A 26,433-nucleotide genomic window follows, 5' to 3' on the forward strand; every position below is an offset into this window, starting at 1 on the left:
ATGGCGCTAAACCACACTGCCCTGCCCCAGGATGAGCACCTGCCACAGTACCTTCAAGAAGGGGACCCCTTTGCTTCCAAACTTTCCTGGGAAGCGGATCTAGTGGCTGGCTTTTACTTAACAATAATTGGTAAGTTTCCTTTATTTTTCTGTATAAAGACTGCATCTAGAAAATTCAGAGGCTAATATATTGATTTTGCTCAAGGATTCACAAACTGACACAGATATTTTGACTGGAGGTGGAGAGTGGGAGGAAGGTAGAAGACGGGGGCCGCATTGTGGGGTTCAGTGAATGTTTCATAGAAATGACTCGGTTATCTTTATTATTCCCTCGATAGTTAAAGAAGTTTTACAACGAAATCATCTATCTTGAGACTATTTTGGTTGCTTTAGGACTAGGTTTGTCTTCTGAATAACAAAATTAATGATAATGATATCTTATTTAAATAGAGTGCTTTTACTTAAAAAAATGCTTTTGATATAATCATAAGATGATAGGCTCAGAACGGACCTTAGAAATCACCTAGTTCAGCCTCCTCTTGTCACAAATGAGGAAACAGTCCCCGGGCTGTGGTCACAATGGACACACTAAGTTTGCTGCACCTAAAGTAGAGTTGCTCTATGATGGCATCACTAAGTGAGTTTGGTGAGAGTTGAAAAAATGTATTGGTAATAAAATGGGAGTCAGCCCAGGGTCAAAAAGTTTGTGCATCATCCAAAACATGGTGCACCTGCTTCCAGACTATGCTATCCAATGCCGTGGCCCACGTGTGGCTGCTGAGCACTTGAACAGTGACTTGTCCAAAAGATGTGCTGTAGTGTGAATATACGCGAGACACTGAAGACTTAGCACTAGCGAAAATGATGTCAAACAGTTCATGACTAATTAAAACAATTTGACTACACGTCAAACCCATAACATTTTGCCTATACAAGGTTAGATACTTTGTTTAATGTGGCTACCAGAAAAAAACTGAAATACATATGGCTCACATTTCTGGTTTACATTGTATTTCTATTGGACAGCATTAGTCTAGGCAATTAGAATTCGACCACAAAACTTCTTAAATTTAAAACTGTTGTTTTAAATTTGGGTCACCAGTGCACAGGTGGGTTATGTCTTTAGGTGTGTCTGCCTTTAATCTTTTCAGATTTGGGTCAAGCTTTCTCTCTCTCCCTCTCTCCCTCTCTTTCTTTCTCCTTTTCTCTCTCCCTCCTTCCCTCTCTCTCATCTATTTATTATGGGCTAAGAATTTCGTTTAACCTCCTGAAATTAGCAAAAATCATTAGAAAAGTCTGGCGACACCTCTATGGTCAGTGCTTGAGGCAAAAGGAATTGGTGAGATTGAATCAGAAATTCCACTGCAAAGGGATTCCCTGGGTCCTTGGCTTTATGATTAGCAATTACCACACTCATTTAAATTCTATTTCTATAAATGGACCCTCATGTCCTTCCAAACACAAGTATATATTGAGTGCTCCTTCCATGCCACTGTTTAAGTTTCTGGGAATACAACAGTGAACGAAATGGGCAAAGTCTCTTTCTGCACAGGGACTACCTGGTAGTAAAACCCACAATACATTTTCATTTAACATAAGTCCTTTCAATTATCAGAAAAGGCGGAGAAATTGACATCTTAAAAATTGAATTTGTCTCAACCAATTGCAAGAATTGAGTTAAAAAATAGCACTCCAGATAAACAAAAGAGGGAGAGGGATCACAGTCCATTTCCCACCCTGGTATGGAAGATCTCAGGAAGAGAGGCAATGAGGCTGGGTGGGTGGGGGAATCAGGAAAATTTCTCCCTTGTTGTATGGGGGGATGGAAGGAAAATACACAGGCAGACTCAAATGGGCATGCTGAGGTGAAGCTAGAAAAATAGGTCCAAAAGGAGTCCCCAAACAAAGGGAACATCAGGTGACTCAGGGAGCTAGGGGTGGAGCCAAAGACATGTTCCAGAACAGTCATTCAGGATGAGGCCAGGGTCATTTGGAGGGATTTGGACTCATCTAGACCCAGTCTTGGACTTGGTGCTATGTCTGGTTTTTACCCCTCCTAGGATAGGTATGGGCATATGCTCAGATATCTTTTTAAGGAACCAGAGTGAAATGATGTTCTCAGTGAGTTTTGTTAAATCCTGGAAGTCTTAGGGAAAACTGGAAGATGAAAAGATAAATCTGAATTTGGAATAGAGGAGAAATAAATTAGAGACCCATTTCCACCCTTCAACTCTTTTATTATAGATACTTGGTTTATTAACAGTCTATATTTGAGATTTCATCATTTTGTATTCCTAGAAAGATTCAGGATTTGATAATCAAAAAATGTCCCTCCCCACCCCCACCCCTGCCTTTAGCCTTTAGCTTCTTAATCTTGTTTTCCTTAACTATCATCAAAAATGTTTGCATTCTCTTGATAATCCCCTATGGATAAGATTGCCTATAGGAATCATCTACATGCAGCTCATAGAGAGTTGACTATTTTTTGATACTGCTTTGGGCACTGGGTAAAGCCTTATGAAACACTAGTAAAGATAATTTAAGAAAGGAAAAATAAGAAAACCAATATTCTCAAAAGAGAAGTAGAAAGACAAAGGGTGTTTAAAGGAGCTTTGTGTATCAACTGCATATGTATGCTTATTGTTTTTAATCTTCTTGGATACAAAGTAGAAAGCATTTGTTTAAAATTCTTCAAGCCATATTACTTTCAATGCATATTAATTTCCCAGTGTGCCTTGATAGCTGGTTTCCTTTAATGAGCTGTAGGTTTCATTTTAGTTGGTTTGCTCTAGAACTCCGTAATCTCGTCTATTTTTCCTCTTCTGTCTTAAGAAAGCTAAAGAGGTTTTAACAGACCATTAGGCAGCTCTGACTCCAGGGATTCATAATTTCCTAAGAGCACAATGCAGTTCGTTCCTGGTGGTTTCATACCATCAGCTGAAACACACATTTCTTTCCTTGCCCCCAAAATGAATTGTGGTGGAGAAGTAGAAATTAAAATAGAAAAATCTGGGTTTCTCCTGTTAATACTCTCCTTATTCCTTACTACTAAAGGCAGCTGTACCAGATTCTCATTTATACACAGCTACACTATGAAGCAAGAATTCCTGAAGAAATCTACTCTACATGTTAAGCTATGGAAGTAGGTGTATTCTTTTCTTAAATAAAGTCAGTAGGGATTGGGTCTTTTTGGATTTAAACTGGGTTTGTAAGAACTTTTGAACAGTATCATTGTAATGCCAAAGCCAACTAGTCATTAATAAAAGGATATAAAAAAGTGGGAACACATTTATACCATTTTTGGCAGGTTGGTGGGTTGAGGGTCACATTCTCTCCCTTTGGTGGGAGGGGAGAGCTCATATTATCCACTGTCACCTACTTCCCCTTAATACCTAGTCCAGAAGTAGCTGCAGACACCCAGCGTCCATGTGTCCTCAGGAGGCAAAAAGTCCTGGGATGTGTCTCCTGGAGATGACCCTTTCCTTGCAGGGGGTTATGCCAGCCCACTCTGGCCTCTGCCTCTCCTGAATGCTGGTGCTCCCTCAGCAGTCCACAGTGATAGTGAAAGCACCTCGTCTGGTTGGGGTCACTTCAGCTTCAGAATTTACCAAGAGCCAAGGGGTTAACCCTACTTCTTAGAGGGAGGGAGTTCTATAGAGCCAATAATCGGTAAAAATGGCGGAGGAAATACTCCATGCTGGGGGCCAGTACAAGAACTGACCATGGGGATTCCCACCCCCTCCTGAACTTCACTGGGAAGTTAGCAGTTCCTTTTTCTGGGTAAGTTCAGCCTTATAATCCCTGACTCCTATCCCTTTGGAGGCAACCCATCCCTCACCTGTCACTCGCAACTCATGCTTTTTACTTCATCTTCTTAATTGAGATTTTTATTTAGAGTCCTCTCACTACCCTCTAAATCTATGGTGTCCATTTTTGAAATTGAGAAGTGTTTCATATCTGAGTGAACTCCAAATCCTAGTGCTGACAATGGGAATTTATATTTTTCCTTGTAGGGATTCTGTCCACATTTGGAAACGGGTATGTCCTTTATATGTCTTCTAGACGAAAGAAGAAGCTGAGACCTGCGGAAATAATGACTATCAATTTAGCAATCTGTGATCTGGGCATTTCAGGTAACACAACCGTTTCTTCTTTGGGGGTTTGAGCTGTGCCCCATTCTAAAGTCCTCACTGGCTCAGAGATCACCCCTCCCCCACCTCTTCCTTTACCTCCTCCCTTCACCAATCATCTTTACAGAGGTTGTGGTAAGTCAAAGGAGTGTCGTCAGGCTAAAGAGCTCATCCATTTAACATTTGTTGAGTCCTTTCTGTGTGCTGAGCACGTTAGATGCTAAGGAGACAATTTGGAATGATGCATGATACCTTGTAATGTTACACCTCAAAGTGTACTGGCTAAATGATTGAGAAGACAGAAACTTACAGATCGCTGTGTTGAGCTCCTTTACACCCCTGCCACCCATACGGGACTCTGTTAAAATAAACACCAAGGGGCTCGGTTTTGAAGCTTAAATGATGGGCAAAGACAGTCTGAGAGGTGAGTATAGGAAGACGGGAGAGCTGACCTGCTGGTACATTGAAGTGTGGCTTCGGGACTGATTGCAAGCATAGGAAGCCTCCAGGTCAGTCGTTCTCAGAATTGGATGCACAAAAAAGCCACTTGGGAAACTTAAAAAACACAAAACAAAACAACAACAGAAAAGCAAAAAACTTCACCGCTGGGTTTTATACCCAGAAATTTCTATTGAATTGGTTGAGAATGTTACCTGGGCATCATGATATTTAAAGTTGGTATTATCAGGTAAGTTAATATGAGGTCAAAATTGGAAACCACTGGATTATTTCTTGCTTCTTTGGCTTCTCTGATAACCCAGACAAGGAGGAATTGGAATAAAATTTCTCTTTAACTGTAATTAAGTTTTATAAATATAAATGATTTTGGATAAGTAGCCTCCCTTTGCTTTCATCTATAAAGTCCCAGGATTGCCTAGCTACACTCAAACATACCTTTGGATCCCAAATTCTGCTGTTTGGAGTATGGTCTTAAGTTACTAGAACTGGGGAAATTGAGTGTGGACAGCACACAGCAACTCCTCTTTCCACTGGAAACCTTTTAGCAGTTCCCCATCTAAACGTCCTTTTTAAAATGTTTTCTGATATTTGTTTCTCCCTTCATAAGTGGATTTTTCTGCTGCTGCCAATCTCCAAAAACAAGGCTCAATAAGTAAGCCTTTCCCTATAGAGTCACTGTTTATCACTAGCAGATGTGTTGCCCTTGAGAGTCTGCATGGTGTTTGTTACTTGGGAAGGCTTTACTCAGTATGGACAGGCTTAAATATCATGAGCTCTTATCAGAAGTGCACATGCACATTAAGAGAAGCATATTGTGTCAGGCCTCCTGGGATGAAAACAGCTGAAAAGAACCCCAGGCAATTTGCAAGGTTGCACAATGGCTGCAATTTTAGTAATAGCCACACGATGGCAGTGTCGCAACATGAATGATAACTTTCCCCGGCCTCCTCTCCTGAGTCCAGACGGCTCTCTCCCTGGTACTGAACGTAAAATGCTCGAATAAAACCTACCATTTCATCCACATCCTTCACCAGCGAATAATACCAGGTTCATATTTAAGGCTGAATTAGGCTAAGCTTGAATAAAAATGTCCTTAAGTGGTCTGATAACACTGAAAATGCTTTCCACCAAACAAATCTGCTCTAGAATTGCACAAACCACCTCATTACTCTGCCTGTGTCTTCAGAGTAATTCAGCAAGAAAGCATTTTCTTCCATGTGATAGCTTTTGCAGATGAACCCAGATCATTTTTCAACTTTGAGTATCTCAAATACATTTTCTACTCCAATAAACCTTAAACATTTTTGTTTGTTTTATTTTTTTCCTTGGTCAACTATATTCCATTATAAGCACCTTGAAGTGTATAGTAGAGACCAGGTGTATTTCATCTATATAACTAATATTTGTGGTTACATACCGGTGGCTCTCAATTGTGTATATGTATTAGAATCACCTGGGGAGCCAAAAAAAAGTATATTGAAATATATTGATGCCTGAGCTTGCTCCAGATAAATTAAATCAGACTTTCTGGAGGTTAGAGTCCTAGAAATTGATATTTAAAGTAAAATAAAACCAAGCAAAACAAAGCAGGACAAAACAGCTCCTCCAGTGATTTTAGTGTGCAGCCAGGTTCAGAACTATTAAGTGAAGAAGAGAGACACATTCTAGATGACGTTACAAAGGTTTACCAAAGGCTCCACTCCAGAAGGAAGCTGAAAATAGTCCCAGCCACAATGGACACTAATTTCACTCCATCCAAGTCACTTTCACTTGTCTCTTGATGCCTTTAGCACCCACCCAGCTGACACTTAGCTCAAGCTTTGAGTTCGTGTCTCCTCTGCTTAGAATATTTCCCCTCTAGACATTTACTTGTGATCTCTACCAGTGATTTAGACATCTCCCTAAATGTCACATCCTCAGAGAGGTCTTCCCTGATCCTTTTATATAAAACAACAATTTCTATCTATCTCCTTTTGCTTCATTTTTCTTTTCAGCGCTAATGACTAACATTCCATCATAGCAGATCTTATATTACAAATTGTGTATTTCTCTTATCTGCCCTCCCTACTATTAAATACATTTGTCAGTCTTGACCTTCACTTTGTCCCCTATCACCTTGCTCTGTGATTGTTACCTAAGAGGCACTGAGTAATTAGATAATGAATAAGAAACAGTTCTTTTACACTCAGTTTCCTCACTGACAGACAGGCTAGACCACTGGGATTAGGAAGCCCTAATGGGGGGGTGCACAGTCCAGCAAGATGGAGTGTGAAATTAGCTACCTAGACAACCAGACAAACTAGAGGAGATGTGTGTCTGACTTACAGATGGCATTTAAGAAATATGTGTTAACTGACTACACTAACAGGAACTTGGGTGTACCTCTGTCTACTGAAGAAGGGACACACCTGGGGGCAGGGCTGGCACCTGTGAGTATCAGTTACTCGGTTTTCCTAATGTGATAAGTTTAGGGAACCTTATGATAGATAGATAGATGGATAGATAGATAGATAGATAGATAGATAGATAGATAGATGAGAGATCACATATAGGTCGTGGAGAGCTTCTTCAGCACGTTCCCTTCCGAGAAGACAAAGATTGAATACAATAGCTGATTACAAAGGGTGCAAGGTGTAAATTACAGTAGAACAATGCTTTCTAGAAAGTAAAAAACACAAAAACACTAACAGAGGCTGAGGAATAGTTTATTTTTTATCATTTATTACTTATTTTTATTTTTTTGCAATTTAATATTTTTAAATTTAAATTCAATTAATTGACATATAATGTATTATTGGTTTCAGAGGTAGAGGCCAGTGATTCATCAGTCTTTTGTAACACCCAGTGCTCATCATATCACATGCCTTCCTTAATGTCCATCACCCCATTACTACATCCCCCCACCTCCCTTCCCTACAGCAACCCTTAGTTTGTTTCCTATGATTAAGAGCCTCTGTGGTTTGTCTCCCTTTCTGATTTTGTCTTATTTTATTGTTTTGAGGAATAGTTTAAATCCCGGAAGTCGGGGTCTGGTTGCAAACAGACTGAACCTAACATTAACTAAAATAGCTATCTCTTGTCTGAATAGAATATAACTCAAGAGTGAGTTGAGGCAGGTGGATAACTTTAACTGGAGGGCATTTCCCTTGACAAATTGCTTGGCGCTCTAGTTGTAGGCAAACCGTTCACGATCATCTCTTGCTTCTGTCACCGCTGGGTGTTTGGCTGGATTGGCTGCCGCTGGTATGGATGGGCTGGATTTTTCTTTGGCTGTGGAAGTCTCATCACCATGACTGCTGTCAGCCTGGATCGATATCTGAAAATCTGCTATTTATCGTATGGTAAGTATGAAGGCTTCTCATTCCCTGATAGTCAAAACTAGTGGATTGTCAGACTGTAAATATTGTACCGATAGGTAATGAACAAAGATTACTAATAACCTAAGAGACTAAGAGTATCTCTATTTAGAGCCTATCTTGTTCTAACATAAGTTTAAAGATTTGAACCTGTGTCAATGTAGATTTCTTTTAATACCACTTTTATAGGAATGTCTGGTGTTTGGCTACAGTGCTTTTGGCAAACATCATTTCCTTGTATAATCTGTGTAAGCTTCTACCGTGTTTTGCCATGCAAACAAAGAAATAAAATGCATTGAAAGGATGTTAGGTCCGAGATATTTTAGCTGGTTCCCCTCATGGTAAGTGTAATTATAAGATGTTTCTGATCCTCCTTTAGGCCTCAGGGTCCCTGTGATTTCAGAGATGGGGAATTCCAAAAAGTCCAGATCCAAGTTAGAAAGCTGTGCAGCTGTGTGGCAAGAAAGGACACACGCAGAAATATCACTCAACACTCTTTTTGTGGTATTGTAGGTAGGAAGATGAGTGACTAGAAGCATTGATGAGGGTAGAGCCAGCTATGAAAAAGTTTTCAGAGGCTCAAGATTTTTTTTTTTTAATAATGAGACCATTCAACATGTTAAAAATAAATTTTTATTACTTTTGCTTCTTGGGGTTCTGGGAACTGATTGAATCCCAAAGAGAAGCATTTGGGCCCTTCCGTTTAATACTGAGAACCAGGTGCAACCAGGGAATAGTATTGGCTTCCTCTGGAAAAAGCTGCTCTGTTTATTAATCTGTCAATCAGAACAGTTGTGACCATGGAGACGGAGGATGGTCTGGAGCCTGAGGTGGGAAGGATCAAGTTGACTTGATACTCTCAATGTGGTAGAATTTTCCTTTACATTTTAAAGCATTTTTTTTAAAAAGATTCCATTTATTTATTTGAGAGAGAGAGCGAGAGACAGAGTAGGAGCAGGGGGAGGGAAAGAGGGAGAGAGAGAAGCAGACCCTCCATTGAGCAGGAAGCCAAACTCGGGGCTCGATCCCAGGACCCTGGGATCATGACCTGAGCCGAAGGCCAATGCTTAACCGGTTGACTGAGCCACCCAGGTGCCCCTTTTCCTTTATATTTTAAAAGTTTATAGTCCCAGACTCCAAGGGGACCATGCAGGGGAGGGTAAGGTCATGGACCATCATCTTCACGAACTAGCAATCATTTTTTTTTTAAATTTGCATCTCTTTTTCTAAACAGCTTAACCCTTCCAATAGAAATAACTTAAATCAGAATTTCCAATAACATAAAAATATTCAATTATGTATATTCTGGATGACTTCAGAGTCCTATACTTTCTAGAAACTTAGTTTTGGTTGTATCAAGCAGAGTATAAGTATACTTACAGATTTTATAGATGAGAAGGCAGAATTTCAACTTCCTGGGGATATATGAGGAATACCTTGATTTCTCTGCTTTTTAAATATTTCCTTGAATTTAGGCTTGGTATCCATTAAAGAGATGATACTGCCCACCCCCAGCATCACTGCAGGGCATCACTCCATATGGGAACTGTATATATTTTTCCAGCTTCTTTTAAGATTGAACCTCAATAGAATGGTTTCACCATTTGATTTGACTCATGATTAAACCCTCTACACAATGTCTTAAAATGTTGGAATTAGAAGACCGCTTGGGAACATGGAGACCTTTCTCCCATTAATGTGATAAACTGTTTTAAGGCATCCCTGACAGACAGCCACTTGGCCTCTTCTTGAATAATTCCAGTGACCAGTGACGGGGAGCTTACTACTGCACAAGGCAGCCCATTCTCTGATTGGTCTGCTCTCATTGTTACAATGTTATTCCTTATATTGAGACAAAACTGCCTCCCAGTAACCTCCACCCATTGGTCCTAGTTCTGACTTCTGGAGCAACACAGAACCAATCTACTAATCTACTCCCTCCTGTACTTGACAGCCTTTCACCATACTCGAATGTAAGTATACAACACCTCGCCAAGTAACCCTAACCATAAATGCTTATACGTATGCGTATGCACATTCCCCTAAATATATGTGATTATCCGTGCCAATGTTTTATCCATTATAATGGATAATCAGGAGCTGACATATATTGTGGCTACATGATTGTTACCTCACTCTGGTTGGGCTTGAGAAATTTGAATTTTATGATACAAAATGCCATGTATTTGAAGAAAAAAAGAGACAACAGAGTATAGATGCAATCTACATTTCTTGTTAGCACTGAGACAAACACAGGAGTAAAAATTTGTGTTAATGTAGTAGTCCTTTGTAGTTTGCAAATCAGGCCTTGCATTATTTCATCGAACCCTTATCAAAACCTGTAAGCAATGTATTCTTATTTCCTCCATTTTACTGCTAAGAACATGGGCATCTGGAAAGGGCACACGAAGAGGGTCAAACACTAGAACAAGAAGAATTAGGCCCTACTGACTTCCCAAACTGCATACGGCTCTGAGCAGAAGCAGGCCTTGAGTCTGTGTTGAAGAGATCATTTGGCTTTTGTTGACTGTGTTCTGCTATTTCTTCTCTGCTACTCCAAAACCAAGGCAGTAAGGATTTACTTCTCTGGCCCTTTCTCTTTGAGGTGATGAGTGGTGTGTGGAGGTAATTTCACGAGGAGGCTGCAGCACTAGATCAGGCTGCCCTGTCTTTGGTGGTTATGGTGAACTGCGGAAAGGGATCACTAGTGCTCTATGGCTTTTCTTAGATGACTACACCAGTTCTTCTTGGAGATCTCTTTTGGTCAATGGAAACTAGTTCTGAAAAACCTAGAGCTCATTTTTTGTTTTCCTGAAAGTGTTTTCACAGAATTACTTTTGCAGAACATGATGCAACTTACCTAGATTCTCTACCCTTCTTGCTCTGGCTGTGTGAGCATGACTGCTGGGTTTGTCACGTTTGAAGATTCAAAACCTGCTCCCATGAAGCAGGGTCAGCTACTTTACCGTCTCAGCACGCAGTCATGGTTGTGGCCCACCGACCCCCACTGATGAGCGCTTAGGAAGATGAATGAATGAGATAAGAGACGTGAAAGCTTTTATGGAGAAGGGTATTGAAAGGCACTAGCAATGTATTCTCACTTTCCCCAAAGGAGTCTACCTTGGATGAACCAGTAATACATGCTTTTGGGGGCTTGGTCCTTCTCTTCTACCAGCTGGCCCCGTATTGGATAGGATCTCAAAGGTCATTCTGGATGCTTTCTTAAGATCCTTCCTTCATTGTCTTTGGCATCCTCTCATCTTCCTACTGTCCCCTTTCCTCAGCTTTTATCACTTACCCCTCCTGAGGCTCCTGCGTGCCTATGGAAACCTTCCCTGTGAAAGCACTTCTGATTTTATTCGCTTGGAAAAAGGCCCACGCTCTGGAACTTTTCTCCCTTCACTCCACTCTCCCTCAGAATTCAGTTATCTGACCACTTCTCCCAGAATCCAATGGAATAACTCTTTGGATGTGGAATTTGACATATCGAGGGGAGGTATTTGGGTGTAGGGCAGATTACATCCTGGTAATGCTTTTCTTCTACCTCCAGGGGTTTGGCTGAAAAGAAAGCACGCCTACATCTGCCTGGCAGTCATCTGGGCTTATGCTTCCTTCTGGACCACCATGCCCTTGGTAGGTCTGGGGGACTACGCTCCTGAGCCCTTCGGAACCTCGTGCACGCTGGACTGGTGGCTGGCCCAGGCCTCCATGGGTGGCCAGATTTTCATCCTGAACATCCTCTTCTTCTGCCTCTTACTCCCAACGGCTGTGATCGTGTTCTCCTATGTGAAGATCATTGCCAAGGTTAAGTCCTCCTCTAAAGAAGTAGCTCATTTCGACAGTCGGATACATAGCAGCCATGTGCTGGAAATGAAACTGACCAAGGTAACTATAGTAATAATTTACAGAGGGGTTTTCTAATCAATTAAAATGTCATAGGGCAAAGAGGACAGGGAATGTTGGGGTCTGGGAGAATTTTAGAATCTCTATTCTTTATGTACTTTTGAAATGTGCTATTATTTATCTAAACCTTTGTAGTATTTCTTTTCCCTGTTTCTGTCTCTGTCTCTCTCATTTACACACACACCCACACACCCACACACACCCACACCCCCCCCCCCCCCCCCACACACACACTTCTAATATTTACTAAATTTGTACCGTGGCTCTACTTGGAGCTTATTCTCTCTATTGAATAAGATATTCTTGGTTCTCAAAAATTATTTAAGTCATAATAATAATAACTTTTATGCATCATAAAATGCCTCACAGTATTTATACTGTTTTGTATCGACTTTGGTGGGCATGATTAGGGACATTCTGCCACCTCACATTATTTACAGAGTAAGAGCTTACCGCATCTACTATCCTATAGGAAATTTATCTTAATACAAGAGCAGTTTCTGCAGGGTCAAGTCCCTTGGTAAATGCTAGTTTCAGAGCTGATGGCTCCTTAGATACTGTAATGTGAGGAAAGAAACACACAATTTGAGAATAGACTAGGGTTCTTATTCCATCACCAACACTTGCCAAGTTTGTGATCCAGAGCTAGATACTGAACTTCTTTGAATCTCTATTTTCTCACTTGTGCAACAGGAATGGTAATATCTCCTTGGATTGTGCTGGAGATTTGATGAGATAAAACATGTTATTCTGTCATTTGGTGCATAGAAGGTGTTAAGGAAACTGTAGTTCCTTCATTCTCCTGTAACTTTTAGGAATTCTGGGAAAGTATAAGGCAATGGTCTTCCCACTTTTGTCCTGTCTTACCCTTATATTGAACAAAATATTTTCCAGCACATACCTCAATATAAATGACATGCAGCTAATACCATCAAACTGTATATTAACATTATTATGCCCTAATTTCTATTTTACTTTTAAAGATAAAAAAATAAATGTGGATTGAAGCTCTAACCATTCCTTCTGGTATCAATCAATCATATTATTGATATCCCAACTTCACGTGTCCTCACAGCCTAATTTGGAGACCACTTGTCTCAGACCTATAGTAACATTTCCCTTCAGACCTGTGCTCACTTGTAGTAAGTCAGGGCCTTTGTTCTGGTAATATTCCTCTTTTCACATTACAGATGTTCTGAGATGGTACAAGGATCTCTTGATTGTACAGTGTGAGCTAGAGAGTCTTAATGGTTCCAGTTGACCTTTACTTCCTAAACTCCATATGCTGAGTAAAAGAAAGATCCAAGGAAGTTTTCATTACTCTAAATCTATACTCATAATCTAATAATAGAGCAGTTCTACCTGGACAAAAATACAAGATCAGGAATCATAATATGCTTTTTATCTTATCACTGGCTGTAAAATAGAAAAAAATATTTCCATAAAATTCAAGGTCATGATTTAAGTTCATTTCCAGCTCTCCTTTTAGCTCTTAAAAGTGACTTTTAAAAAAAATATTAATCCAAATAAATGAATCCAAGTTAAATTTGGATTATGTTTAATCCAAACCTTACTCAGAACCAAGTACTGTTTTAAGAACAAGGTGAATGCAATAATAATAAAAATTTTCCTTCTCAATACTTTATGGAAGTATGTTCAAGGAAATGATGTGATGTCCATCACACTGGTAGATCAATTCGAGTTTACCTTGTGGTCCTGCAGTTTGGCATACCAGAAAGCTGCTGAGATGTCATATGACTTCCTCTCTCTTCTTGCTACCCTCCAATGGTGTTGGCCTCAAGACATTTTGATGGTCTTGATTAGCGAGTCCAGATCCTCATTCCTGTGAGGTCCTTCTCCAGTTTCTCTGAGTGTGTTATTCATCATATGCTCTCCTTTTAGTTGAATTGCCTAACTCAACCCACAGCTAGCTTTTATAAATACCCTAGCATCTGGTTCTTTGTGTATTCTGGATGGTGGGCAATTTGTTTAGTGAGTGATTCTGAAGCTCATTATGCGTGCAAGGTGAAACTTGGCACACACCATTTAATTTGGTTTGTGCTTATCAGTCTTCTTGACCTGGACTGGACCAGTATAGATCAAATAACCAGGCTCACCCAGCCCAAAGAGATGTTAAATGAAAAGCATAGGCATCCATATGTATGATTTTATTTTTTACATATCTTCTTCTGACATATACTAAATGACATTATATTATATATAATGTCTATATGGCATAATATATGTTATATATTATACAATATATCTGTACCTCTTTGGTATATATAAAACTTATATTAAAATAACCTGAATATAAAATGCTTCTAATTATTAACACTTACGCAAAAAACAAATCAAAATTCAACGCACATTGATAAACACAACTTTCCTATTTTGGTATCTTCTCTGCTAAATTTAAAATGTTTTCAATTACCATTTAATTTCTTGATTTTTTTTTCTACTGAGTAAAAATAAGTAAAAACAACCTCACACTGGACCTTTTCATAGTCTTAGGAAGATTTTTCTCCATTCAACTACCTCTCAGGATTGGTGGTTTGCTTATTCACTTGGTGCTTCTGATCTTTTAGAAGAGCCTTGTCTAAAAGCTTATTACTTAAAGTCCACCTTCTTGGATTCTGGGATCAAAATCATTTACTTTTCTGCGTACTCTAATGATTTCCGGCTGGGTTATTATGTGGGCCTGCATTTTGCCAGTCTGGTCTTATCCACCTGAAAATTGACATCCCACCTACAAATATCTCTCTGCTTTGTAGTTTCTCTTGAATTAATTTTTTAAGAATGATGGTTTTGCTAGACTTTTGTACCAGGCTGAAACTTGACAGATTGCCAATAGAGGTATGCAAAAAAAGCCCCAGAAATAAAAACAAACAAGCAAACAAAAACTCTCTTTATATTTCTATGACTCTGTATCATCTCATTTTCATTTGCCTGCATATGACTTTGTAAAACAAACTTAATATTAAACAATCAAGATAAATTCAGTTGAACTGGGGGGTGTTCCTTGTCTTCCCAGGGCTATATATAAATTCTAGGGAGGCTTTTATAATTCCATGGTGTCAGGGGTGGGGGCTCCTGGTCTAATTGTTGTCAGTTATTGCCTCTGGTATTGCTGAGATATTTAAGTTTCTTTCTGGTCTCAATCATCAGTTGTCATGGGTCACTTTACATCCTTTTTGTTCCAACTGGAAGCCCTCTTCAAGTTCATCAGCAATTCCAGCTACTTCCCTGTCCTTTGACTGCAATTCATCATGTGCATGTTGTGAGCTTGGCTGGGACCCTGCGAAGCAAGGCACAATTTTTGGCTCTGAGATCCTCAGATGCGTTAAGGGTCTCTTGCTCCCCCAACACCATCCTTGGCCCCTTGTGCTCAGCTCTGTGGAGTAGCATCAGGACAGTTTCTCAAGGACAGTTACCGGCTCCTCTGAGGTCCTCCCTCACCTTCGAGCTGTAGACACTTACCCACTCTTGGGTGGGAAACTTGTAATCATGTGCATCCCTCTAAAATTGTTCCCATTTAGTAAGATTAATGCCTCTGGTCCTTCAAGTTTCTGGCTGTGGGTACTCAGCGTCATTTTTTGTATACTCAAAACCCCTTTCTCTCAAGTATTTTCTCTCCTGTAAGATTTAAATTTCTATTTTAAAACTCATAAGCTGAGAAATGAACGGTTTACTTCTTTGGGTATTTCTGCTTGAAAAAATCTTCACACAGTGCAGTGAACACTCTTGCTTCTGCTTTAATAAGGGGGAGTGGTGGAGTCCCAGGAAGAAAATGCCAGAAGCATAGACTAATTTTCCCAAATATTATTATGCTGTATGGATTAGTACTTAATACTTATTCATTTAGCACAGATAGATTATCTATGAGTTCCAGGTCTATAAGTAGTGTCTAGATCCTCTGGGCATCTAGATTTCTCCTAATTTCCTTTATTTCCACCAGAAAGCCTTCTTGATCACCCCTGGCTAGTTTAAGTCCCTCTGCAATAAGACATCAGAGCACTTGACACATTCACTTTATTGAGCCACATGCTTGTCCTTCTTTACAAGTAGTAGGTAGGTGAGCTCAAGTGTTACACATCCTGTTTGCTACCGAGCCTCACTGTCTGGTTCCTACTAGATGCTTAATCAAGATTGCCATAATGAATACATAATTGAATAAATTAAGTTAATCTAATTACCCTGATGAGTGTTAAGTGGTCCCTTGATCCCTGGCTTGAGTTCCTCTGTCCCTTTTATAACTGACAGGCATTTTGTTTTGCTTTGTTATTTTACATTGATCGTGAAGTCTTTTTAAAAATTATAAATGTAAATCTCTGCTTTCCTCACATGATTCCTCTTTTTGATTGCTCATCCAGTTTATTTATCATTGAAGGTTCATATTCAGAGAACCGCCTGGGAGGACTCTAAGGGCAGTTTGTGGGAAAGCTGAACTGCATTGCTTTTTTATTTTTTAAACTAATTAATTCATTTCCTCTGGTTCCTCATAAGTGTTCTTAGCTTAATTGTCACTTCCCAGAAAAGCATTCCCCAAACTGAATTCAGATCTTCCTATTACCATGGGGCAATGCTGTCTTTACATATTCTTCTTAGAGCAGGTCATAATTTATAATTAATTTATAATTACATACTTATTTTTGTGATTATTGCCCAATGTCTGGCTTTAGCATTAGTCAGTAAGGCTTGTGGAGTGACAACCATATCATTTTGTTCATTTTGTGTCCCTAGGACATAGCACAATGTCTCAAACATGATACATTAAACATTATAATATAATGTGATATAAATAATATAATGTATAATTAATTATATTCTATTAATATAAGTTAAATATAAATACATGTATATAAATAAGTACATATAAAATATATATTTGTTGAAGGAAAGAATTTCAAGTTGGGGTCAATCCCAGTTTTGCCACGAGCCCGCTGGGAGTCTCACATAGCTGACATTTGTTATTTATTTCAGCTGCCAGTGGCTGAACCCATGTCTGGGTTTGGAATTTCTGTGTTGAGGAATTTCCAACATTTTGAGTCTTGGGTTGTGGAGGGGAGGAGCCACATGTCTAAGCAAAGACTGACTCCTAATTTAAAAGATACAGAAGATTAACATAACATAAAAAAAAAAAAAAAGATACAGAAGGACCAGTCATTGACTTTCCAAGTTTCCCCTGCAGATGGAGTATGACTATGACCCTAGGCTCCAGCCAGTCTGTCTCAGGGGCCAGTGATACCAGCAGAGAGGCAGGGAGATGTCTCCCCCGGGCATGGCTGCAGCAGTAGCAGCGCTGCATTAGAGCTGGTTCGGGCCATCAGTTTGGGTGTCATTTCTGTCGGCTCGGTGTTCCCAATGATGCTCTGTCCTAACCAATCCATTCCTTTTCTTGTCCCACTTGGCCGAAGTCCATTTCTTGGACCCAGAATCTTGACAGATTCACCTTGGACAAACCACTTCTCCTTGCTGGGCCTTGGTTTTCTCATCTGTGAAAGGAGGTGGGGCAGGGGAACTAAATGCTGTCTAAGTTACCTTCTAAAACTCTCAGTTGTATAAAAATCGCTAGATTGGTTGGATTGACAGCAATAGCTCTTACTGCTAAAACCACCTGGTCTCTCCACCTGAGTACATTTCCCCACCAAGTAGCACTTTCCATACCCTAAGGGCTTGGTTCATCTATAATGAACAGTGAAGTCTCCCTTATTCTGTTGAGCCAGATACTTAGAGATTTGTATTTCCTGTTCTTAAAGCCAGCCGCTGCCTCATTGGGGAATGCTCTGTTCAGTTTTAGACCCAAACCCTGCAACACAGATGTACAGAGTGACACAAACTAATTTACATCCTCTCCTTTCAATCACAGCTTTTGCTTGTTTATAGAAGAGTGGTATTTTAAGATTTGAGAAAATTGCAGTGGGGAAGTGCAGACCCCTCCCTTTTCTAGGTCTTTTTTTTTTTTTCAAGTATAAATTAATATTTTCTACTTGGCTCACCCCCAGGGCTCACATAATGGTAGAAACAGCAAAGCTCTCAGAATTCTTTTCTTTCTAAGTGCATGATGAAGGGTCTGGGACAGTTGGCCTTAGTTGTCATTCTATTGATAAAATGGAAGGAAGAAACTCAAATTAGATATGCTTAGAGTTGTCGAATGACTTTATTTCTTCCAAGATGGTGTGAAAGCTAAATATCACCCTTATTTTTATACGTACCAGGAACTGAGGGCCAACGAAAGTAGGTCACGGTTGCTAAGTTGACCCTTTTCCTCTTTGCCATTGGTAGTGTCACTCAACAGCAGACTGCCTGCATATGGCGGGAGGTGGCCTCCTAACTGGCCTTTACTCTTGCATTACCATCTTTTCATCTCTCTCTCTCTCTCTCTCTCTTTTATTTTTTTGATTAGTTGGGAGCAAATCCATGTGCTTGCCAGCTAGACTCAAGATAGGAAAACCAAATCTTACTATCCATATGTTCTGGTCAATGGTACACTCCCCTGCCATTTACTCAATGCACACATGTAGTGATCTTGCTTCTTGTGACCTGGTCTCACCCCAGCCACTGCAATATCCTTGATTTCAGTAGTCTAGCTGGTTCTGCGATGTGGTCAATCTTGTTATTGGTAGGGAATTTGTTCCATCTTTCTGGCTCTCCTTGTAAACTTCACTTCTACATCAATTCCATGTCCTCTTCTCACCCATTTCATTATTCAAGGTAGCACACAGCATCAAACGTTGGCTGAAGCCCTACTCGTATCTGAGCAAAGGAGCCTGGTGCAAGGAACTGAAATGCCAACTCTTAGAGAATCAGGTGTTCTGTCTCACTCACACTGGTCATTGGAGTTGAACCACAGTTGGAATCCAAACCCGAGTATCTCTAACCATGATGTTTGCACTATTGCACGGAGAGAGGGCAGGACTTTGCTTCTTGGAAATCATATCTGCTGGAATGGTTCAGATGAATTGGGCCCAAAGACAGAGCCTTATATAATTTGGAGAATTTACTTTCAATCTCATTGTTCTATTACTGCTTTAATTGATCAATTGATCAATTATGGACAATATTGCCTATGTGACACTTAATGCCAACTTGAATTGTAGCTGGAACGTACAGATATCTTTTAGTCCTCTGCAGCAAGATATATTTAAAGTGAACTGGGTTGCAGATGTGTGATTCCTTTGTAGAAGCCAAGCACATATTCTGTGAATTTCCTCCCACAAAATTTGCCTAATTTAAGAACTGAAGTTTTACTGTTTTTCCAGTAAACCAAAAGGCAGTGACACAAGTGAATAAATTAAAAAATAAACAACTTAGAAAAAAGCTGACAGGTACAGGTGTCTGTGCTAGAACTGGTTTAAGGATATTTGGAATAGAAATTTTGGAAAATGAAAATTGGGACACACTCAGAAATGAGGAAATAACAGACTGATGTTAAACATGTTCCACTTTGAGTAGAAAACACTGGGAAAATGAGTGTAACATGCAAGTTTTGTAACTTTTATGGAGTTTATCTTAAAATGCCTTTAATATTTAATGTTTTAATGTTTTGTGGAGTATATTTTAACAGGAGAAGATCGTAAAAAATAAATGGGTCTCATGTTGACTTGGTATTCACTTCAAATACAAAAAGTAATATTCTGCAGTGCTTTCAGATCTAGGCTTTTATCCCTCTTTCTGCTCTAAACTTGATTTCTAGTCATTCAATTTAAGGCACTTAGTTTTATCCTGATCAGAAAAACCACAACGATTCATTCGCCATGTGTTTAAAAACCACAGCATGGTTAATTCTCTGATGTCCTTTTAAAAAGGATAACATAATGCAAATGTTTGAAGTCCTTTCTCTCCCCATTGCACACTCTCATAAAAGGAGAAAATACGTAAAATGTAGAAAATATTATGGACTAAGTGCTAATCTATTTTTTGTCAATGACTTTGGCAGCAACACAGAAAACAGCTTTTGAGATACTGTGAAATCATCAGATGAGTCACCAAAGAGAAAGGATGGAGCTATGTTAAGTTCCCAGACATCTGCTAAAGCAAGTTTTATTTATCAGTTATTGTTTATTTGGGGATTTAGAAAAAAGACCCTCACTTTGAGCCTTGAGGCATCCATTCCATTTACAAACAAAAGTCTCATAGACCAAATGAAATGCAATTTCTCCTGGGTAACCCTCTGCAGACAGGTGGGAAAAAAGCAAGCAAGCAAGCAAGCGAGAGGGAGGAGTGCATGTGTGATCTGGGTCTGGTTGATAACTGTTAAGCACAGGTAAGAATTTTGGCTCAGGACCTTAAAGTAAGGCTGCAGGACCCTGACACAGGGCATCAGGACTCGAAGGAGGTGTGGGCTCACTTCATTCAACTCTTTGAGATTTAGACTCTATTTGTAAAATGGAGTGAAATGGATATAACTGAGGTGTGTCTCAGCTGCAGTTAATATGTAGAGATGAGCCTTGAGTTTCTTAGGTGGAATTTTATAACCTGAGACACATGGTGGATTTTCCAGGCTTCTAGCTGACACAGCCCACAAATGTGGGGTTCTCAGGATAAACACCCTACTGACAGGCTGTTCCGCAGGTCAAATAGGGCTATGGATCGTTCCCTGCATACAATAGCTCTGTTCTCATGGAAGCATATTGAAATGCACATGCATAGAAATGACTTTGTTATAAAAGAATTTAGCCACTTGGACTTCTAAAAAAAAGCATGCATAAATATTGTTGCTCTGTTATTAATAAAACATTTTGTGTCACATTCCTCATCCTTGATTCTCTATACTAGCATGTCATGACTCTCACGTTGGGAACACTGCTTTTTTTCCTTCTTAAATAAGAGGATGGGGAAAGAGGATGTGGTGCCTGCCTCAGATAGCTCCATCTTTTCATCTTTCCTGGGTTTTGGGGAACTCAGAGATCAAAGGAAGCTCCCTTTTTCCTACAAATTCCTTATAAAATCATAAAGATGGGTCAGATGATGCTCTTTCTAGTCATGTGCCCATCCCTGTTCTTGCTCTTGTAGCTAGGGGCATGCCTCCTCTGGTCAGGCTTGGGTCATGTGATGCCAGCTCCATACAACAGCCTAGGGGTAGAAGGGATGCTGGCGATGCTAAAGTTTATGAGGAAATGAAAGACGTATAGTAGATTTGCAAAAGCAGATGTCCACTACCCAGAGTGCTAATTTGAATATCGTTTCATTATTTATTTCACAGAAAAACAGTAGGTAATAGTATAAAGATACTTCGAAGTTAGTACACTCTCTCTTAACTAGGACCTGAAATAGCTCATGTTTAAAATAAACACCGGGCGCCTGGGTGGCTCCGTCGTTAAGCGTCTGCCTTTGGCTCAGGTCATGATCCCAGGGTCCTGGGATGGAGTCCCACATCGGGCTCCTTGCTCAGCGGGAAGCCTGCTTCTCCCTCTCCCACTCCCCCTGCTTGTGTTCCTGCTCTCACTGTCTCTCTCTGTCAAATAAATAAATAAAATCTTTAAAAAAAATAAAAAAATAAACGCCAAAGCTTGGGCTTCAGTTGCCAGTGTCAGTACTCAAAGGAACAGCACTTTCATTTCTTGTTTAGACTGTTGCCTAAACAAACCTGTTAAAAGTGGAAATTCTATGTGGCCAGGGATTGTGTCTGCTTTGTTCATTGCTTTATCCTTGACACAAAACATATAGGAGATGCTCAATAATGCTTGTTGATTGAATGAATAAACAATGGTTTTTCTACCTCCAATTTCTTCCTGTGCCATTTCATTTTACAGGTAAATCTTCCTCAACACGGTTCTCATTAAGTCTCCTGCTCAGAAACCTACTAGGGCTTCAAAGCATATGGAATTAAGGGCAGCCCGGTCATAAGTTACACAAAACCCTGAATACATGGATATTATCTTTCTTTCTAGCCTCATCTTGTATGCCAAAGTAAATTGCTTACTAGTTTCTCTTTTTTTCCCCCAAAATATGGAGCGCTTTACAAATTTGCATGTCATCCTTGCACAGGGGCCATGCTAATCTTCGCTGTATGATTCCAATTTTAGTGTATGTCCTGCTGAAGCAAGTACTTGCTAGTTTCTATGCAAATCTCACGTACCTGTGCCTTTGCTCATGCTGATCTTACTACCATTCCTTTATTTCAACTTGCCAACATGCAAGTTATATGGCATGTCCCTCATGAAACCGTTCTGAATTTGCCCCGTACCATGTAATTTGGTCCTCCTCTGCTGGTACTTAATTCCTATTCTTCCTTGTACTGTAGTTGTTTGTATTCCAGAGGGCTACAGCCAGGCACTAAGGTGTACTGGTGTCCCCAACAGCACTTGGCATTGTGTCTGGCACCAAGCACTTGGTAAAAAGGGGTTGTTGAATTCAAGTGAGATGATTTATAGGGTCAGGTATGTAGTTACAGGGCATTAATTAGGGCTACATTAGTAGAGGGACTGGGTTGCAGATGGTAAGAAACCAGTGAGGGTGTTTAAAACCCTCTTTCTAATTATTCTTTGATCTGGAAGTTAAGAGGCTCCTAAGGTAATTATAATTTTGTGAGAGAGAAAAGTGCTTTCTGGAAAAGTCTTGCTTTATGCCACTGTGTCACACTTGAGAAAATGAGCCAAAAGAAGTAACACTTAACAGAAATCTCTGAAGAAGATTCATATTAAAATTTCCAAAAAGGGCAGAAAAAGATTCAAAATTTCCAAAAAGGGCAGAGGCAAATAAGAGTGATTTAAAATTTCCTCAAGGTGAACATGTTTTCCATCTAGTTCCAGATATGATGGAACATATTTTCCATCAATGTGGGTTGAGAAGTCTGGAAATTTCAGGAGCATGGATGTCTTCTTAGCATCATTTCCTACCCAATGTAAAATCTGACAGCTTTTATAGGGTTAAACTTTGGGTCTTTTGGTACATTCAAATTCTGGAGTGAAGAATGGATAGAATGTGGTAAATGGGATAAGTCTTTGTAATAACTTCTTCTGGCTGAACATCTCTGAAGTCCACATAGGAAATGCCTCCTACAGGCAAGGTAAATGGACAAATAATAGACTTTCTTGGGTGTAAATGAGCTACTGCTTCTCCTCCCCCCCTTAATTTCCACCAGGTGTCTTGACTCTGTTCTATTGCTTTCCCTCATCAGGTAGCAATGCTGATTTGTGCTGGCTTCCTGATTGCCTGGATTCCTTATGCAGTGGTCTCTGTGTGGTCAGCTTTTGGAAGGCCAGACTCCATCCCCATACAACTCTCTGTGGTGCCAACCCTACTTGCAAAATCAGCAGCAATGTACAACCCCATCATTTACCAGGTCATTGATTACAAATTTGCCTGTTGCCAAACTGGTGGTTTGAAAGCAACTAAGAAGAAATCATTGGAAGACTTCAGGTAAAATTTCAGAAGCCAGAAATGAATGCTACTATTTCAAAATCCCGTGGGGTTCAAGCCACTCTGCTATGCTGTCTTCTTAGGGTTAGAGCTCATCACTTAGGAGTAGTCTAAAGAGGATTTTCTGTTCGTCAAAATTCCTGAAATCAAGTCATCAGATATGTTGGGTTGGATGTCATGGGTAGATAATGAGAAAAGTAATCCCATTTCTGATTGTAGAGCAACTAAGATAGGAAGCCATGTCCATTTGAGCGGCCACTATTTCTCACTCTTCCTTATATGGGACCAAATCCATTTTACTCCAAGAGTATGGTTCCACATGGCATTGGTCCAAAATTAGTTTCTCTCAACAGAAAAGATTCTCCTGTTTGGGATGTTTCTACCATTAGTTACAAGTATAGGATTTGGGCAGGCAAGGAGAGAAGGGAGGTGACATTTTTACTCTCTGACATGTTCTTTATGTTATTTTCACAAGACCCCCTATTATATCTTCTCTTTGTCAGATAAGGAAATGGAGGTGCAGGTGAGGTTAAGGTTAAGTGAGCTGCCTGTGCTTACACAACCAGGAAGTAGCAGAGCAGAGATTTAAATTCAGGTCTATTGGGTTTCCAAACAGTCTACACTATTTCTGCTATAAAATGAACAAGTGAGTTTGGGGATCCAGCACCATTTTTCCTAAAGGCTCAGGGTGAGTAAAGTGTTGAGGACGATGTGTGGGCTTTGTGTCCATTCAGGGCCAGTCTTAGCAGTGGAATGTGGATCAGGCACCTGAGAGCATGGTCTGAAGTGAGGGGTGTTGAGAAGGTTCAGGTTCTCTGATTTCTATTACTTCTTACTCACTGGATGTCTAGTTATTTTTTGGTACTATTTTTCTTGATTAAGTAGGAAACAGAAGAGAAAAAAAGGTAGAACTAGCTAGGAGAAGATGTGGGTCTTTATCTTGTTCTTTTACTATGCTTGAGCAAGTGACATATCTTTTGACCTTTAGGTTCCTCACCATGTAGGTATAGGATCAAATGAAAAAAAATAAAATGAAAAGGCACTAAGAAAAAGTAGTATTGTCGTTGTTGTGGTACAGGGGAAGAAATACACAATTTGGAGGTAAAAGACGAGTGTTTGGTTGATTTTTCCATATCTTTGGGAAAATGAGCCTAGAATTGAGCTGAGCTGATTGCAACATCCATCTTTTGAAACTGTAAGAATTACACCAAATGCGTGTTTGGAGAGGGCTAGGTAACAAGTGTTAGTGGGTTTTTTCTTTCACATTGTTGGTGGTTAATGCCTTTTCTGTTGAATTGAATAAATTCAAATGCTAAAATGCATCTACTTTGGCAGTAATAACACTTTGCCCTTATCAACTATTAATACTTTATTATGAATGCAGGTTAGAGAGAGTATTTTTAATAGAGCAGTTGTGGGAGAAAATAATGGGCATTTCTTCCTCTGAAAGAGATGATGGGAATTTGATGGGAATGGCTGAAGGCAAATTTCACCTACCTTGTAATTTTGCCTTGGACTGATTCTGTGTTCTGTACATTTGCTTTTAAGTGTGAGCAGCACATAAATATTCAATGCTCAATAATGAAAAGAGAGAAATTTATGAGGAAGGCAGTGACTTGGGGCCACAGACCTTTGGAGAAGCCAGCCAGGCAAGAATCAGTTCAGTTCACCTGCTTCCATTAGCCATTTCTATGAAATACAACAACTGCTTTGCTGGAGGAAGACAAATGCTCTTTTCTTACTCCAGAGTCTCGAAGCTCTCAGTGGAAAAAGCAGGCAGGCGGTAAGTGCTGAAGCAGGAAGGAGTCCTTGGGTTTTCAAGTTTGGAATACTAAAGAAGTGTGATGAGTTGCTGATTTTTGGAAGGCTCTGTTTCAGAGAAGAACTTTCCAAGGAAGCAAAAAACACTTTTTCTGTTTTTTATCTTTGTTATTATTAAGGAGCTAAGAAAGTGGGTAATATTAAGGCTGATAGAATGAGGTGAAGTGGTCTGAAGCTAGTCCAGAGTGGTTAATGCACTACTAGAACAATTCAATCAAATTAAACTAGATTAATTGATATCCTTGTTTTTTCCTCTTCTGAGCTCTGAAATGAATTTGCTTATAATGGGAGACCCTCTTGGGAAATATTCTGAATTCAAATAAAAAAGCTAATGTGTTGAATATGAGATTGTGGAAATAAATTTTGAGTAATTTTTACAGTTCATTAAAAGTTAACTCATTTTCCCCCCCTAAATTGAGTCCCCTGAGATTTTGGTAAAACCTGATGAACTACAGAGAAAAATATGGCCAAGAGCCCATCTTGAAATGCTATTATTCATCAGATCTGGGTATCCAGATGTAGTCTCCCGTATTTCATAACCAGCGCTTCTCCACTCTGGCTGTGGATTAGAGTCAAGTAGGGAACTTTGAAAAACTGCTGCCTAGACCCCACTTGCAGAGATTTGGCTTCAGTTGGTCTGGATTGGGCCCAAGCTTCATTAGTTTGTTTCATTGGTTCATTCTCCCAGATGGTTCTTGTACCCAGCTGTTGTTGAAAGCCAGTGAACCAGAGCCTGGGAAAGAAAAACATTAGGAGTGCAGCTCATGTAGTCAGAGGCCTCTCCCACCAACCTACACAGAGACCACTGAGTGACAGGGGAACCAGACTTCTGGTGCTAGTCCAATCTTAGATGCAATATAAATGATCAAATGATACTGGGGCTACATAGTGAAGGATCGAGGCATTTTACACTCCTAGTATTTTAGTAAAGATACAGAACAGAAAACAAAGCCCTAAATTCTGGCATTGACATTCTAATAAACCTCTCCTGACTACCTTAGTTTGAATGCTGTCTTTCCAAAGAACACTCTTTGTAGGTAAGTCACAGAGCCAACTGACTGGTAGGTCAATAGGGAGGCAATGAATTTTGTTCTGAGGATGGGAAACTCACTGGGGCATAGGAAATGTGCCATGAATAAGTGGCTTGTTTTTGGAAAGCTCCACTCAAGGGATTTCTTGACTTTGAATGTTTTAAAGTGAATTATTTTCCTTCTCTTCTAATTCAAGTCTTGTGCTCATAATCTTCTTGGTAGACATGCCTGCTATGATATACATACACAATATGTGTATGTGTGTGTATATATGTTAAGTTACGTTTTCCTTCTCCTGTGTTTAGGCTGCACACTGTAACCACAGTCAGGAAGTCTTCTGCTGTGCTGGAAATCCATCAAGAGGTATGA

General features: G+C 39.8%; 1 protein-coding gene and 1 non-coding gene across 2 annotated transcripts; one reads left to right on the forward strand and one right to left on the reverse strand.

Moving 5' to 3' along the window:
* OPN5 (opsin 5) lies at positions 1-26,433 on the forward strand. The gene is made up of 6 exons (XM_025890403.1): positions 1-130; positions 4,014-4,133; positions 7,760-7,930; positions 11,496-11,830; positions 22,971-23,212; positions 26,370-26,433. The coding sequence occupies exons 1-6, from the start codon at positions 1-3 to the stop codon at positions 26,431-26,433; spliced, it is 1,062 nt and encodes a 353-aa protein (XP_025746188.1).
* On the reverse strand, positions 21,794-21,900 carry LOC112838077 (U6 spliceosomal RNA). The gene has a single exon (XR_003211878.1). It is a non-coding gene; the product is annotated as a U6 spliceosomal RNA (small nuclear RNA).

The sequence above is a fragment of the Callorhinus ursinus genome, unplaced genomic scaffold, assembly GCF_003265705.2.
Source record: "Callorhinus ursinus isolate GAN/ISIS: 27379988/994484 unplaced genomic scaffold, GSC_fseal_2.0 scaffold22, whole genome shotgun sequence".
Lineage (NCBI taxonomy): Eukaryota > Metazoa > Chordata > Mammalia > Carnivora > Otariidae > Callorhinus > Callorhinus ursinus.

What these genes read in the sequence shown, in the direction of transcription:
- OPN5 (XM_025890403.1), top strand. Translation starts at nt 1, where the DNA reads ATGGCGCTAAACCACACTGCCCTGCCCCAGGATGAGCACCTGCCACAG. An exon ending in CTGTGATCTGGGCATTTCAG is followed by an intron (nt 4,134 to 7,759) that starts GTAACACAACCG and finishes TTGGCGCTCTAG; the next exon opens with TTGTAGGCAAACCGTTCACG. An exon ending in AATCTGCTATTTATCGTATG is followed by an intron (nt 7,931 to 11,495) that starts GTAAGTATGAAG and finishes TTCTACCTCCAG; the next exon opens with GGGTTTGGCTGAAAAGAAAG.